Genomic DNA, 13,927 nt, shown 5'->3' with positions numbered 1-13,927 from the left:
CAGCACAGAGTTCTACACAAACTTCCAGCCTTCCAGAAGATTTATCTGTCCGTGTGGATACATGATAAATATGACGACAATGTGCCTGCTAGAGCCTGCAAATGATCAACTTTTCCAAATGCTAACTGCTGTTAGCTCCCAGTAGCCTCTGTGGCTGATGTCATTTCCTGTCCCTTAAGTTTCGTTTTGCTTTTTTTTTAAAGTTGGACCCAAAGAGATACTACTAAACAGAGTGTTCTGAACAGGGCTGTTTTGGCAGAGTGATTGAACTGCTGTGGTGCTTCATCCTTAAGTTATTTTGACCAAAGCATGTCACAGACATGTTCATTAGGACACCAGGGAACTAGGTTAACTTGGAGAAATAAAGTATAATATGTCCCCTTTAAATGGATACTTGAGTAAAAGTATTTGACCAGAAAATGACTTTGGTAGAAGTTGAAGTCACTTTTTATAATATTACTTAAGTTAAAGTCTTAAAGTATATCACATTTAATGTACTTAAATAATAATCAGAAAACACATAACCAGAAAAATCCCTAACCAAACTCAAGTGTTACTTTTGTTGTTTCCTCTGGGCCACCGTACTCTGACCTGATGGTCAACGACGACGTTAAAATCTACATAATGTAGACTGTAACTCAACAGCAAGCACATTTAATTTACGAAGTTATTACTTTAACTGTTAACTTTTCATTGCAGTTTAAATATAGAATACCCGAGCTAAGTATAGCAAAGCTAAGCTATGCTAAGCTAAAGCAAAAATAATTCATAAAAGTTGAAGATTTCTTTGAGTTTTTCCGTGACTAATTCACCGCACACCCACATTGTTTTCTATATTCACCTCTTACACGTCGTAAAATGCTGTTTATATTTCTCACGTCCGTCTCTCACAGCGTTTGACCTGATAAACCTGAGGTTATTAAACATGTGACACGATGAAAGGTTGAATTCTTGGCTGTGGAAAATATCATATAGAGGGAGAGAGAGAGAGAGAGAGAGAGAGAGAGACGACCACCTGTGAAGCGGAGTTTACACCATCAGCTCCACATTTACACATTCCATCCCCTCACATTTCTTCTAAATCCTTCACAGAGGGAACGACTTGTTTTGGGTCCCAGATTATAAAAAATTACTCATCCGTGATTGCACAACATCAGACGTTGTCGTCGTCGTCACCCCTCCTCTCTGGGTCATGTGTCCTTTACAAGCACATATATAAACATTGTTTGTAGCCAAAGCCATGAGTTGTTTATGGAATAATCCATCCATATTCATGTTTCCATGTTATTGGAACCCACTGTTGAGTGTATTATGCATTATACATTATACGCTGTAAATTTACGGCAGAATTTCAACAGTATTAAGGTGTTTTTTTTCCCAGCATAATAGTCGACATCACCCTGATAAAGGAGCCGTTGAAAATATTCTTAAATGTCTTAAGGAATAATTTATATGAATTTTTGAAATTCAGGAAAATGATCCATTTGCTCTGATGCACTTTGACAGTGAGCTGACTTTCTTCTCAAAAACAAAAAGTATCTCGGAATGACTTGAAATTTACCATGATAATAGTCGGCATCGCCCTGAACAAGGATCCGTTGAAAATATTTGCAAACCTCTTAAGGAATAATTTTCCTGAATTTTTGAAATTCAGGAAATTATGCATTTGCCCATTATGTTCGTAATACTGTTAATATATGTAATATATGTATGTTTGTAATACTGTTTTTAACATGAAATTTGTTCAGCATGTGAAGTTTTTACATTCAAATAGTCAAGTCAAGTGCAATAAGAAGCTGCTTTTTCTCTTACTTTTTAATCACATGATGATTTTATTATGATTTGCCTTCCGTGCTTGTGGCCAGGTTCAAACAGAGATTTTGTGAAACCTAAAGTCATTTTTCTTAACAAAAGTGCCTTTAACTGTGTGCAATCATAATTTTGTTAATAGATTATTGAAATGTACAAATAATACAATCTAAATAGTTTTAGTTGCAAAGTTTTTAATTTTTAGTTGTAAAATACAGTTAATATTAAATATCAGTTTACACTGTATTTTTCATTTAGAGGACAAAACTGTACATTTCAGTGACATTAAAAAGATGTTAATTTTACAATAACATAATGGCAACCCAGCTGCCATTTCTTTACTGTTTTTTTATAGGAACATTTCTAATAACTGTTGTATGAGCGAGGAGGAATTAAATGTCATGGTCTAAAACACTGTGTTTTACTGTCTTTTACCCTCCATTTCTCTTAATCTGATTACTATTCTGTGCATTTACTTTTACTTCTAAAAACGTAAGTACATTTTCTATCAGAAAATTAACTTTTTCTGTTTCTATCACTGTCAGTGGGCCTTTTGTTTCGGCAGCTAGGAAGCTAAATTATCATTAATCAGATTATTTGCACCTGTGGTTTTCTTACTCAAAAGGGCCTGTTTGAGTTATCCTGATGTATTGTTGTTGTATTTTCCCCCCAAATAAAAGTGTTTTTTTAATCTTAATTATTTATTACCTTTGTTTTTCCTTTAATTCTGTTGTTCATGCTCTTTATTACTTTATTATTTCTCAGATCTGCCTGCACTCCACACTCGTGTAGATTATGCCACTCGTTGTTAATCCACTGTGTCATTTTTAATCCTTCTTTGAGTGACGTTTCACTGACTCCTCCTCTCGTGGTCCTCTCTCCTCCGGCTGTTTCCTCTGCCACTCTGTTGATTCCTCTCATCCCGTCTGCTCCTGGTAAGGCTGTTGTAATAATAATACTCTAATATACTACTACTTTTTTTAAAAGTTAACTGAATTGAACGCTGAACGCTAGAAAACTTTGATTCACAGTGTGTTTGTGTCATATCTTTGATCAGGTTGTACTGTTTGTGCTCATACTGTATATGTAAAATGATAAATCTACATGACTCTTGTTTGAAGGACTTAATATATGTATTATATCATCTACTACGTGCTCTTACAAAAAGCAATAATATGTACTGATGTACTTTTTATTTCACCACTACTTGTTCCATAGCTTAATTATAGCAAATGATGTACAAATCCCTCTTTCTTTGCAGTGTCGTGTGAAGCTACGCAAAGACTCTGCAACAATGGCTGCTGTAAGTGTGCTCACCCGGAAACGACTCAGAGAAAGTACACCATTTCGTTTTCATGTGTTTTCAGTTCACTGTCCGAAAAACTTGAGCGTGGGTCAAAAGCATCTGCTCTGGGAGGTTTGACCGTCAGCTCATGATGCTGCTGTTGTTGTTGAGCTCAGGGATGGAACCTTTAAGCTGTGTTTAAGAAGTGTCTCTGTAGGAGTCCTGTCTGTGATCATGTGACGCAGATTAACCAAGACATTCACTGGGCTTTAAGTTCTCACGTGGGTTCACGGATATCTGAACGTTAAGAGCTGCCTCTTGTGTAATTAAGCAGTAAAACACGTTAGTGGACTTTTTTTTTTAGTGGGTGAGTCAAAACTAAAGGAACATTTGATTAAAACAAAGCTGCATGATGTCTCCTCCACCTTCACATTCACGTAGACTGGATCGTTCCGTGTGGTGTCAGAGGAGGAGCAGGCCATGAGAGCCAAGCTGGAGCATTTGACAGTGAAGGATCATGGGCCAGTGTTTGGACCGTGCCACAAACTGCCTGGCCACACTCTGCAAAAGGTGCCGCTCACACACACACACACACACACACACACACACACACACACACACACACACACACACACACACACACATTCTTGTACTTGCTGCATACTGAGGACCAGCATTTCCACTTTATAAATCAACACAATTACAAATATCTACTTCATGAATGACATCTATAAAGAACTACTGGTTGCAGTACCATAAAATGTCTGCAGGTGGAGCCCCAGAGCAAAAAGGGCTGGAAAACTTTTTCGATTCTAATTTATTTGTTAAATGTTTGGTCCAACATTTTACAAAAACGTCATACTATACTATGTCGACCAAAATTTGAAGTAAAAATTTGACCCAAAATTTAAAAAAAGAAATTTGACCCAAAATTTAAAAAAAGAAATTTGACCCAAAATTTTTAAAAAATTTGACCCAAAATTTAAAAAAAAAATTGACCCAAAATTAAAAAAAAAAATTGACCCAAAATTTAAAAAAAAAATATGACCCAAAATTTGAACAAAAATGTTGACCCAAATTTTGAAAAAAAAATTACCCAAAATTTGCAAAAAAACGAAAGAAAAAAACTGACCCAAATTTGAAAAAAAATTTTACCCAAAATTTGAAAAAAAAATTTACCCAAAATTTTGGTCCAAAATTTGAACAGAAAAAATTTGGTCCAAAATTTGAACAGAAAAAATTTGGTCCAAAATTTGAAAAAAAAAAATGTTGGTCCAAAATTTGAAAAAAAAAAATTTGGTCCAAAAAAAAAAAAGTGCAAACAGAGTTCAAAAGAAACCAAAATGACATCTCCCCCCCCCCCCCCCTCAAGGCAAAGGATGAACTGAGCGAGACAGAGGAGAGGCGGGCGGCGTCACTGAAGGATCTGCGGACCATGATGAAGGACAGAGCCACAGATGGAGACGAACTGGCCAAACTGATGCTGCAACGCTTTGGAGACAAACCAGACTCTGTGCTGCTGCTGCGCTTCCTCAGAGCTCGCAAGTTTGACGTGGTCAGAGCCCACGAGCTCATGAGAGGTGAGTGAAGTCAAGTTAAGTTAGACCATTTATTTGAATATACTTGGACAAGAAGACGCATCCTTTACCACATGTTTGAAGAATCAGGGAGACACAAACTCTCTCTCTCTCTGAAATACTCAGCTCCATCCTTATCTATGTGCTTTGGTTCACACCAGGCTCTGATTGGCTTCTCACTGGCAACCTTGAAACCTTGGAGCCAACCTTGAAAGAATAGCATGTAGAGTAACACGTTCTCCTGATAACAACTGAACTTTCAATTATATCAATGGCTGTAGGGCAGGGTTTCTCACTCCTGGTCATGGAGAGTTCACTGTCCTCCATGTTGTAGATGTTTCCCTGCTCAAAAACACAGGATTCAAACGGTCAGCTCGTCAGTGAGCTCTGCTGAAGCCTGATGACGACCCGTTTATATGAATCGTGTGCGTGTTCTTGTTAGCGATCGGTGTGTCCAAGCAGTTTTGGAACAATGATGTTTTTAAGACTTTTCATTTCGTTCATTTCATTTTCAGAGAGGACTCAAGACTTTCTGTCTGCCTACACACAAAGAAGTGGCATAATTAAGAAAATACATTTGCTTTAGCCTGTGGCCCCCAAAAGCTGCTGTTTCCATTTGAATTTGAATCATTATTTATTGAGGTAAACTGTTCTTTCATGAAGCAGAAAAATACAAGTTCACAATGAACAGATCAGAAATAAACATTTTTCCTCTACGGCAGAGAGAAAAACTGAGGCACGTCTTCAAATGTTTTCTGGCCTTCAGATGTTTTTCTATAATTCAGTCTGTGCAGACATTTTTCCAATAGCTTTGGTAATTAAGCGTGAGATCTCTTTTGTGCTCGTCGCTCAGACCGCGAGGCGTAAGTTCATTAATTGGCGGCTCAGAGATGCTTCCGAGTTTTCCCCCCCAAACAAAGCCGTCCTTTGTGTCAAAATAGGACAGCAAAGTTTTCTTTTACTGGTGAACCCGCAGTGTTCTGCTGGGAACCTCCCAGTGCCTGAGCTGATTGTGTCACGCTGCAGTGAGAGAAGACCCTGACATAATGGTTTAATTAAAAATAAAACCCAGATAGAGAACACAGACAGATACTGGATAAGACAAGTGAGCAGGCAAACTGACAGACTGTGGCTGAGAGAGCTGGGTTTTTGAAGAGCTTTGATTAGGAACTTGCTTCAGGTGTGGAGTCAGGAGGAGCTAGAGACCACGCCCACATAGGAGCTCACCTGCCACTCACACACACACACACACACACACACACACACACACACACACACACACACACACACACACACACACACACACACACACACACACACACACACACACACACACACACACACACACACACACACAAAGAAGAGAGGGGTATTCGGAGAGAGAAAAACTCTTTCAAGAATAAGAGAATAAAATACATTTTTACTTTATTTGTGAATTTGAGGTTACAGCTGATCATCTGAGATGAATAATAATTATGACTTTATTCTCATAATATTACAACTTTATTCTCAAATGATTACAACTTTATTCTCGAAAGATTACGACTTTGTTCTCGAAATATTACGACTTTATTCTCAAAAGATTACAACTATTCTCGAAAGATTATGACTTTATTCTCGAAAGATTACGGCTTTATTCTCGATAGATTACAACTTTATTCTTGAAAGATTACGATTCTGTTCTCGAAAGATCACGACTTTATTCTCGAAAGATTACATCTTTGTTCTCAAAAGATTAAAAACCATTTTCTTCAGTTTGACTCTAATTCTCTGTCATATGTAAGAGTGTATGACTCTGTGCCTTTAGGTGTTTCCCTGCTCTAACACACCTGATTCAAATAAATGGCTCGTTATCAGGCTTCAGCAGATCTTACTGATGAGCTGATCATTTGAATCAGGTGTGTTTGATCAGGGAAACATCTAAAACATGCAGGACAGTGGCTCCTCAGGACCAGGAGTGAGAAACCCTGACATACACTTACCTTAACACACCATTTACCTCATTATCAGAGGTAAAAAAACAAAACTAAAACCTGAAACTTAAAGTCCATGTAATGTGATGAGAAAACGTCTCTTCTACCACACAGCACATGTGTGTCACTAACCAGGATGCAGCAACATTCTCTGCTATGTAAACTTAAGTGTGGACCAAAGTCTGCAAACTCACTGTTTGACAGTGTTTGTATAGAATTAAAAAAAAAATCTCCTGAACATAAGAGCTGGAGAGAAATTGTTTTCAGACTTTTAAGTCAACTGCTCTCCAAACTTCAAGGACAAAAGCTTGACGATGAGGTTCCAACACAAACAATTTTAGTTTCCTACTACTCATTGCAGTTGTTATTTGAAGATTTGTCCCTTTTTAAAAAAAAACACAAGCACAATAAATAAACACACACACCCACTTATGAACAAAGAGGGGAAAATGTGATATGAATAGGACTGGACTTGTATCAGGGTTTGTTTTCTGCTCTGGGAAGAATGTGTGTGATGGGAATGTGAACTTGTTCTGTGGGGTTAATTGCTACTTCCCCAACACGTTTGCACACACACACACACACACACACACACACACACACATGGGTTAATTGGTGTGTTGGTATGAAGAGGCTTAGTGCAGCGTTATGAACACATGAAAACAGCAGGGGCGCCATTGTGTCACATGTTGTTCACATGGGGGTTTACGAAACCCATCCAGGACGAGCTTCAAAACCTGTAAATAAAAAAATAGGTGTATAAGATCAGAGAAGGATTGGGGGTCTTGATGAAAAGATGATCTGCAGGTAAGGTGGGTGGGACTTCAGGATCTTAGAGCTTCATATGGTCACTTGTACTGAACAGCGCTGATAATAATGACTGGACTGGTTGAATCTAGGGCCCACGGTTGGTGTAGTGGTTACCACTCTTGCCTTTGCAGCAAGAAGCCCCGGGTTCCTGGGTTCGAGCCCCGTTTGGAACATCTTTGCAAGGAGTTTGCATGTTCTCCCCGTGTGTGCGTGGGTTTCCTCCGGGTTCTCCGGCTTCCTCCCACAGTCCAAAAACATGCGATATGGGGATTAGGTGAATTGGTCACTCTAAATTGACCGTGAGAGTGAGAGTGTGAGTGAATGGTTGTTTGTCTATATGTGGCCCTGTGATGGACTGGCGAACTGTCCAGGGTGTACCCCGCCTATCGCCCAATGTCTGCTGAGATAGGCACAGCACCCCCCGCAACCCTCTGGTGGAGGAAAAAGCGGTAGATAATGGACGGATGGATGGTTGAGTCTAACTATAGGCCCTTGTTTTAGGTTACGTGCGCTTCAGGAGGGATTATCCTGAGCTGTTTGAGAACCTGACGCCCGAGGCGGTGCGCAGCACCATCGAGGCAGGATATCCCGTGGTGCTGCCCAGCAGGGACAAGTACGGCCGCGTGGTCCTGCTCTTCAACATCGAGAACTGGGACCTGGAGGAGATCACGTTCGATGAGGTACAGCAGCTGCAGAACAACCTCATAGATCACAAAGACACGTCATATATCTTCGTCTTTGGACTTCTCCATCCAGGGGTCGCCACAGCAGATCGTCTGCCTCCATTGTGTTCTCTTCTGTTCATGTCCTCCTTAACAACATCCACGAACCATCTCTGTATAGTCTTCCTCTTTTCCTTTTGCCCGGCGGCTCCATCTTTCAACATCTTTTGTCCAATATAATCAAAAACCTACCTACTTCATCTCCACACTGTTCAACCTGAGCTGTCCGTCCAAATATCCATCCTGGTCACTCCCAACAAAGATCTCAGCGCATCTTCAGCTCCACCTTCTGTCTAAATGCACCTGTAGAAGTTATTTTTGGCTGATTTTTTTGTGTGTCACAGATCTTGAGAGCATACTGTGTGATCTTGGAGAAGTTGCTGGAGAACGAAGAGACGCAGATCAATGGTTTTGTGCTGATAGAGAATTTCAGGGGCTTCACCATGCAGCACGCCTCAGGAATCAAGCCGACGGAGCTCAAGAAGATGGTGGACATGTTGCAGGTCGGATCAGAAAAGAAAACAGAACAGAGAATTCCCTCACGTGGAGCCTGAAGTTTGTTTTATTCAATCTTCAATCTGCTGTTTTGTACGTTCCTCTGCAGGACTCCTTCCCCGCCCGCTTCAAAGCAGTTCACGTTACTCACCAGCCGTGGTATTTCACCACCACCTACAACGTGGTCAAACCCTTCATGAAGAGCAAACTGCTGGAGAGGGTACACACACACACACACACACACACACACACACACACACACACACACACACACATTCTAGTACTTGCTGCATACTGAGGACTGGGTTGCTGACAAAGTGAGGACCAGCATTTCCACTTTATAAATCAACACAATTACATCTACTTCATGAATGACATCTACAAAGAACTACTGGTTGCAGTACCATAAAATGTCTGCAGGTGGAGCCCCAGAGCAAAAAGGGCTGGAAATTTTTTTTCAATTTTTTTTTTTAATTTTTGGTCCAAAATTTTACAAAAAGTTATATTATGTCGACCAAATTTATTTATTTTTTTTAAACTGACCAAAACTTTTTGGCCCAAAATTTGACAAAAAACATTCAAAAAAAATTTGGGAAAAAAAGTCATACTATACTATGTCGTCCAAAATTTGAAAAAAGAATTTGACCCAAAACTTTTGGTCCAAAATTTGACCCAAAACTTTTGGTCCAAAATGTGACAAAAACGCCATACTATACTATGTCATCCAAAACTTGAAAGAAATAATTAGACTTTTTTATTTTATTTTTTTTACATTTTGGTCGAAAATTTTACAAAAAAGTCATACTATACTGTCGTCCAAAATTAGATTATTTTTTTTTTTTTGACAAATCGAGTATAGCATGTTATAGCAACCTAAGGAAGTGATTTGAACGAAAACAAAGTGAGGACCGGCCAAAATGTCCTCACTTCGTAAAAAAGGACCTCACTTTGTTGGTTAAAAACCCTCACTGGTCCTCAGTATGCCGCAAGTACAAGAACACACACACACACACACACACGAGACGCCGTCAACCTCACATTCACGTTTCTGTCCGTTCTCTCTCATGTCACAGAGTTTTTCATCTTTTCTTTTCCTCAGGTTTTTGTTCACGGCGATGAGCTGGAGAACTACTTGAAAGAGTTTGACGCAGACATCCTGCCGGCAGATTTCGACGGGAAGGCCTCGGTCGCCGACTGCAAGGCCGTCGCCAACAAGCTTTTTGGCTCAGAGGACACTGCTCTCTGAAAAGAAAACAACCCATTTTTGAACACAAGACTTAGAATATCTTTCACCCCAAATGCTTCGTCTGTGATAAGACCTCTTATGTGGTCTCTTATGAAGCTAGGTTAATGTATTTTCTTTAATTGTCGTATCGTTGAGGCAGTTTCTGTGCGTGAACAGAATCTAGTACTAGAGTTTTAATAATGGCATATATGGTGATAGAAATGGGAATATATAGGGCATTTAGATAATATAAGGATAACTTTTTGCATTTGTTGTACATGCACAAACAGCAGCCAACATAACAGCGAATTCAGACTTCGTTTGGTGGGATCGTTTGCCTTAAAAATTAGCTTCACAAAGTGCAGAAAAGCTTCAGCCTTGTACGTGTAGTACTGTCAAATCAAAGTGCATGGGAGCGTCGGAGAGAGTTTTGGGAAAGTATATGACGAGGGAGAAGTGATGAGTTTTTGTTTAAGGAGAAGAGGCCTCTCAATTCAGTGCCATTACACTTTACCTCAACAGCCTTTGTTTGCCTAATGAACCACAATGATCCAATCAGCTGTGTACACCTAATTGAGACATTTTCAATAAAAATGAGTTTTTTTGATCGTCTTTTGCCTCGTTTTATAAGAATAAAACAAATTATATTCATATAAATAAGAAGTCTTAAGGTTTGAACAGGCAGATTTCATTTTATTTAGAATTTTGCAACACTTAAATTAGTGCAAACTTCAAATTCAAGCTCCATTTTTTTCTGTATTTACCTAAATGCACTACACTGCATTATGACATACATCATCCTAAATAACTATTTTTTTAGTATAACTATATATTTGGCCATTTATTTCACTTCTAAAACTGTAACTGTTTTTTTTAGATGTGAGATAAGATTGTGTTTTCACCAGATAAAAGCTTTATTAACATTATGCATAGGAGAAAAAAAAAACACACATGACAAAAGGCAGTTTTTCTATTGAGAAAATAATTTATTTTGGAACACAATAACCTTATTTTCTCTCATAATTAGATCATACACACCACTGGTTTTTTCTTCCACAAAAACACCCAGTGCTCAATCAGAGTATGTTATGTTGTGTGACAATGTGCACTCCATGTCCCTTAATCATCTTTCAGCATCATGATGTTTGTAGACACAAAATTAAAGCTGTACAATGATTACAGTCATTTTCCCCACCGTGGGCTCTCATCCTGCTGCTTTAGCCGATTCAATCTTAACTGAAAAATAACCAAGGTATTTTTTTTTTGAGCCCACAGTGAGAAAGACTGTTTGAAACACTGGATAAAAAACAGGGGAGCACATGTAAAACACATGTTAGATGCCACATCCATGAGAAGAACGTTGTATGTGACAAGTTTTGGTCAGATACATTTTGTCACATAATGATTAAAATGAAACAGAATCTGTCCTGGTTGGTTATTGCCTTAAATTTCACCCCTGGTCCCTTCAATAGTTTAATATACTCTTTAAATACGTCTGTTTTTTTTCATTTACTTTTCTTTTCATAAAGTGAATAAGTTTGGGGTTATTTCAACAAACACACTTACTGCGTATTTACTCATCAATACTCCCCTTACTGCATTTGCACAACACAAAAAGACATAAAAACAATACAAAAAAAAAAGGTTAATACACAAATACTTATACTATAAAAAAATACATCCAAATAATACATCTAAACCTGTTTGTGCAAAACTGGGGGGGGGGGGGGGGGGGGGACCATCACTGCAGAAAACTGGGTTTGTGCTGGTGTCATCACAAGCCAGAATGAAACCATTTGTTGCCAGTGTGGAAATGAAAGCTGTGTGGACCGAGTGTGTGATCCGCGAACTGAACAAGCCGTGTGATTCAGAGAGGGTTCGTCATGAATGACTGGCAGTTGTAGTTTGGTCTCCCTGACAACAGATGGCAACAGTGATCAATGCAAGAGGCGAGGTTAGAGGAAGCAAAGACGTGAGACGTGTGGACTGCAGAAGTGGAGGAAACGGACCTTATCCAAGGCCGCTCGGTTTTCCACCGCGTCGATACACTTCCCTTCATCTCATCCCGAGAATATTTTTTTAACAACAACAGAACTGAAATGATCAGGCATGATGTCCCCGATTGCAAATAAAGTCAAGGATTCAATTCAGTGTTTTCAACTTTTGGCTTCATTAATTCAATAACTGCAGTGTACAGTACCACACAGTGAGGTGAAGACCAGTGTTTTGTCACAGCAACAGATCTGGATAAACTGAGTTTGGGCCCGACGACGTATGATTTCACTACTCATAATATTCACTACTACATACAGTAATGCCACTTTCTCAACAACCCACACTCTGCTTTTAATTTGATAGTGTTTAGCATATTCTACGCTCCTCGACATAAACAAAACTGCCTGCTACTGGAATAAACGCCACTAATTCCAATTCTTATAGGAAAACAAACCTTGGCTTAACAAGCTTCTCCCTGTATCTGTCCATCATATCCAACCGTCCACCTGTCTCATCACAGTGTTCAGTTCAGGTATTACAGATTTTACTTGGCGTGACTATGCTGTGGAAGAAAGCTTTATAAGCCCTTATAAGAAGGTTTTTGCAACAGGTTCTCAGTCAGACTCAGGCTTTAAAGTAGTCCACAGGTCAGAGTCAAAACAGGTTTGTGATCAGTTTTAGTCCACACTGGCGCACTGCGGTCGCTTTAACACTCAATCCCGACTACAAAACAAAAATAATGCCTTGCAGTAAAATATTCTGTTCTTTTTCGTGCATGCAGTGTCCTCCTCTTCTCTATCCCATCATTATTACAAATATAACAATCACTAAGACAATTTGGGTTCAGCATGTGTATCTTCTACCCTCCTCCTCCTCCTCCTCATCACACCTCACAGCTCAGATGATCATATTTAAATCTTCACACTGCAAAATTTTACCTTCACTTACATACGGAAAATGCTAAATTGTCCTTAGAGTAGACGTTTGAATTAGTGTGTACAGGTGTGGTGTTGGTCTGTGTGTTTCTGCAGCAAGATGAAGATATCGGATGGTTTTTTTGGCAGGAGCTGCAGCTGCTCACAGGCAGACGAAAAGAGAAGGAGGGCTCAAAAACACAAGACGATGGATAACACAGGGAACATCCCGGTCTTCTAACCTTTCATTATTACCTACATATCCATGTATAAGTTAAAAACGGAAAGAAAAAAAAGGTTGTGGCATAATATGCTTTTAAAGTGCACTGAATCAAAGTGATAGAATGTGACCGAGGGAATGTGTATGAATCCCGTTGTGGTCATGTCTGAAAAGCACTGAACGCTTTCATTTCAGGAGTCAAACGTAACAGCCAGACCACTGCCATGAACTGGAGGTAATGTATCAAAAAATCCACCTAACATTTAACTCTTCTACTCGTCTTTTTTTTCTACAAACCACAGCAACAGTTTTCACCCAAAAAGAGGACAAAATAAGAGCAGACGGACGATGAACACGACACGAGGATCACATGCTCCGACGCTCTCCGTCTACACGGGCACACAGACATGAACTACGTCTGTGAGTTACATACATACTACAAAGACGCTGTGTTGGTTAAAGACAGCAGACAATAGGCTACGTGGCCTTGGCGGTGATAAGCAGTGAGCTTCTTGAAAAGGTGTGATAAATGGACACCTGCAGCACAGTTTGAATTTAAGTTTAAAAAAAAGGAGGCTTCTCGTGTGCTCTTGTTTTTCACTGAATTATTTTGGAGTGAAGCTCACAATTTCCTCACTTCATCCCGCATCGTATTTGGTCAGCGCCTCCGTTAGCCAAGGATCATCGTTATGTACATGATCGAGTTCTCGCAAACGGGAACAACCACGAAAGGCAGTTTGTCGTTTTTTTTTTGTTTTTTTTTTGTTCCTCGACATACTGTGGTACATAAGGTGATAGTGTTTACAAAGGAAAACTGTGGTGAAGGCTTGAAAAATTGTGGGTCAGGAGCAGTGAGTAGCACCAGAGGAGAAGGCAGAGAAGAGAGAGCAGTTTTCAGGTGT

At 39.4% G+C, this 13,927-nt stretch overlaps 1 protein-coding gene across 1 annotated transcript; it reads left to right on the top strand.

Annotated features, from left to right (window-relative positions):
* Positions 1-3,103: 3,103 nt before the first annotated feature.
* Positions 3,104-9,917, top strand: LOC310936554 (retinaldehyde-binding protein 1-like; the record flags this gene model as incomplete). The annotated part of the gene is made up of 7 exons (XM_083900627.1): positions 3,104-3,112; positions 3,536-3,664; positions 4,467-4,674; positions 7,956-8,134; positions 8,521-8,679; positions 8,781-8,891; positions 9,771-9,917. 7 exons carry the CDS (start codon positions 3,104-3,106, stop codon positions 9,915-9,917), a joined length of 942 nt encoding a protein of 313 aa, XP_083756753.1.
* Between the last annotated feature and the right edge of the window lie 4,010 nt (positions 9,918-13,927).

Source organism: Microchirus variegatus (genome assembly GCF_963457635.1).
Source record: "Microchirus variegatus genome assembly, chromosome: 14".
NCBI lineage: Eukaryota > Metazoa > Chordata > Actinopteri > Pleuronectiformes > Soleidae > Microchirus > Microchirus variegatus.
The sequence above is the reverse complement of the archived record's forward strand: the minus strand, read 5'-3'. Positions and strand labels throughout refer to the sequence as shown.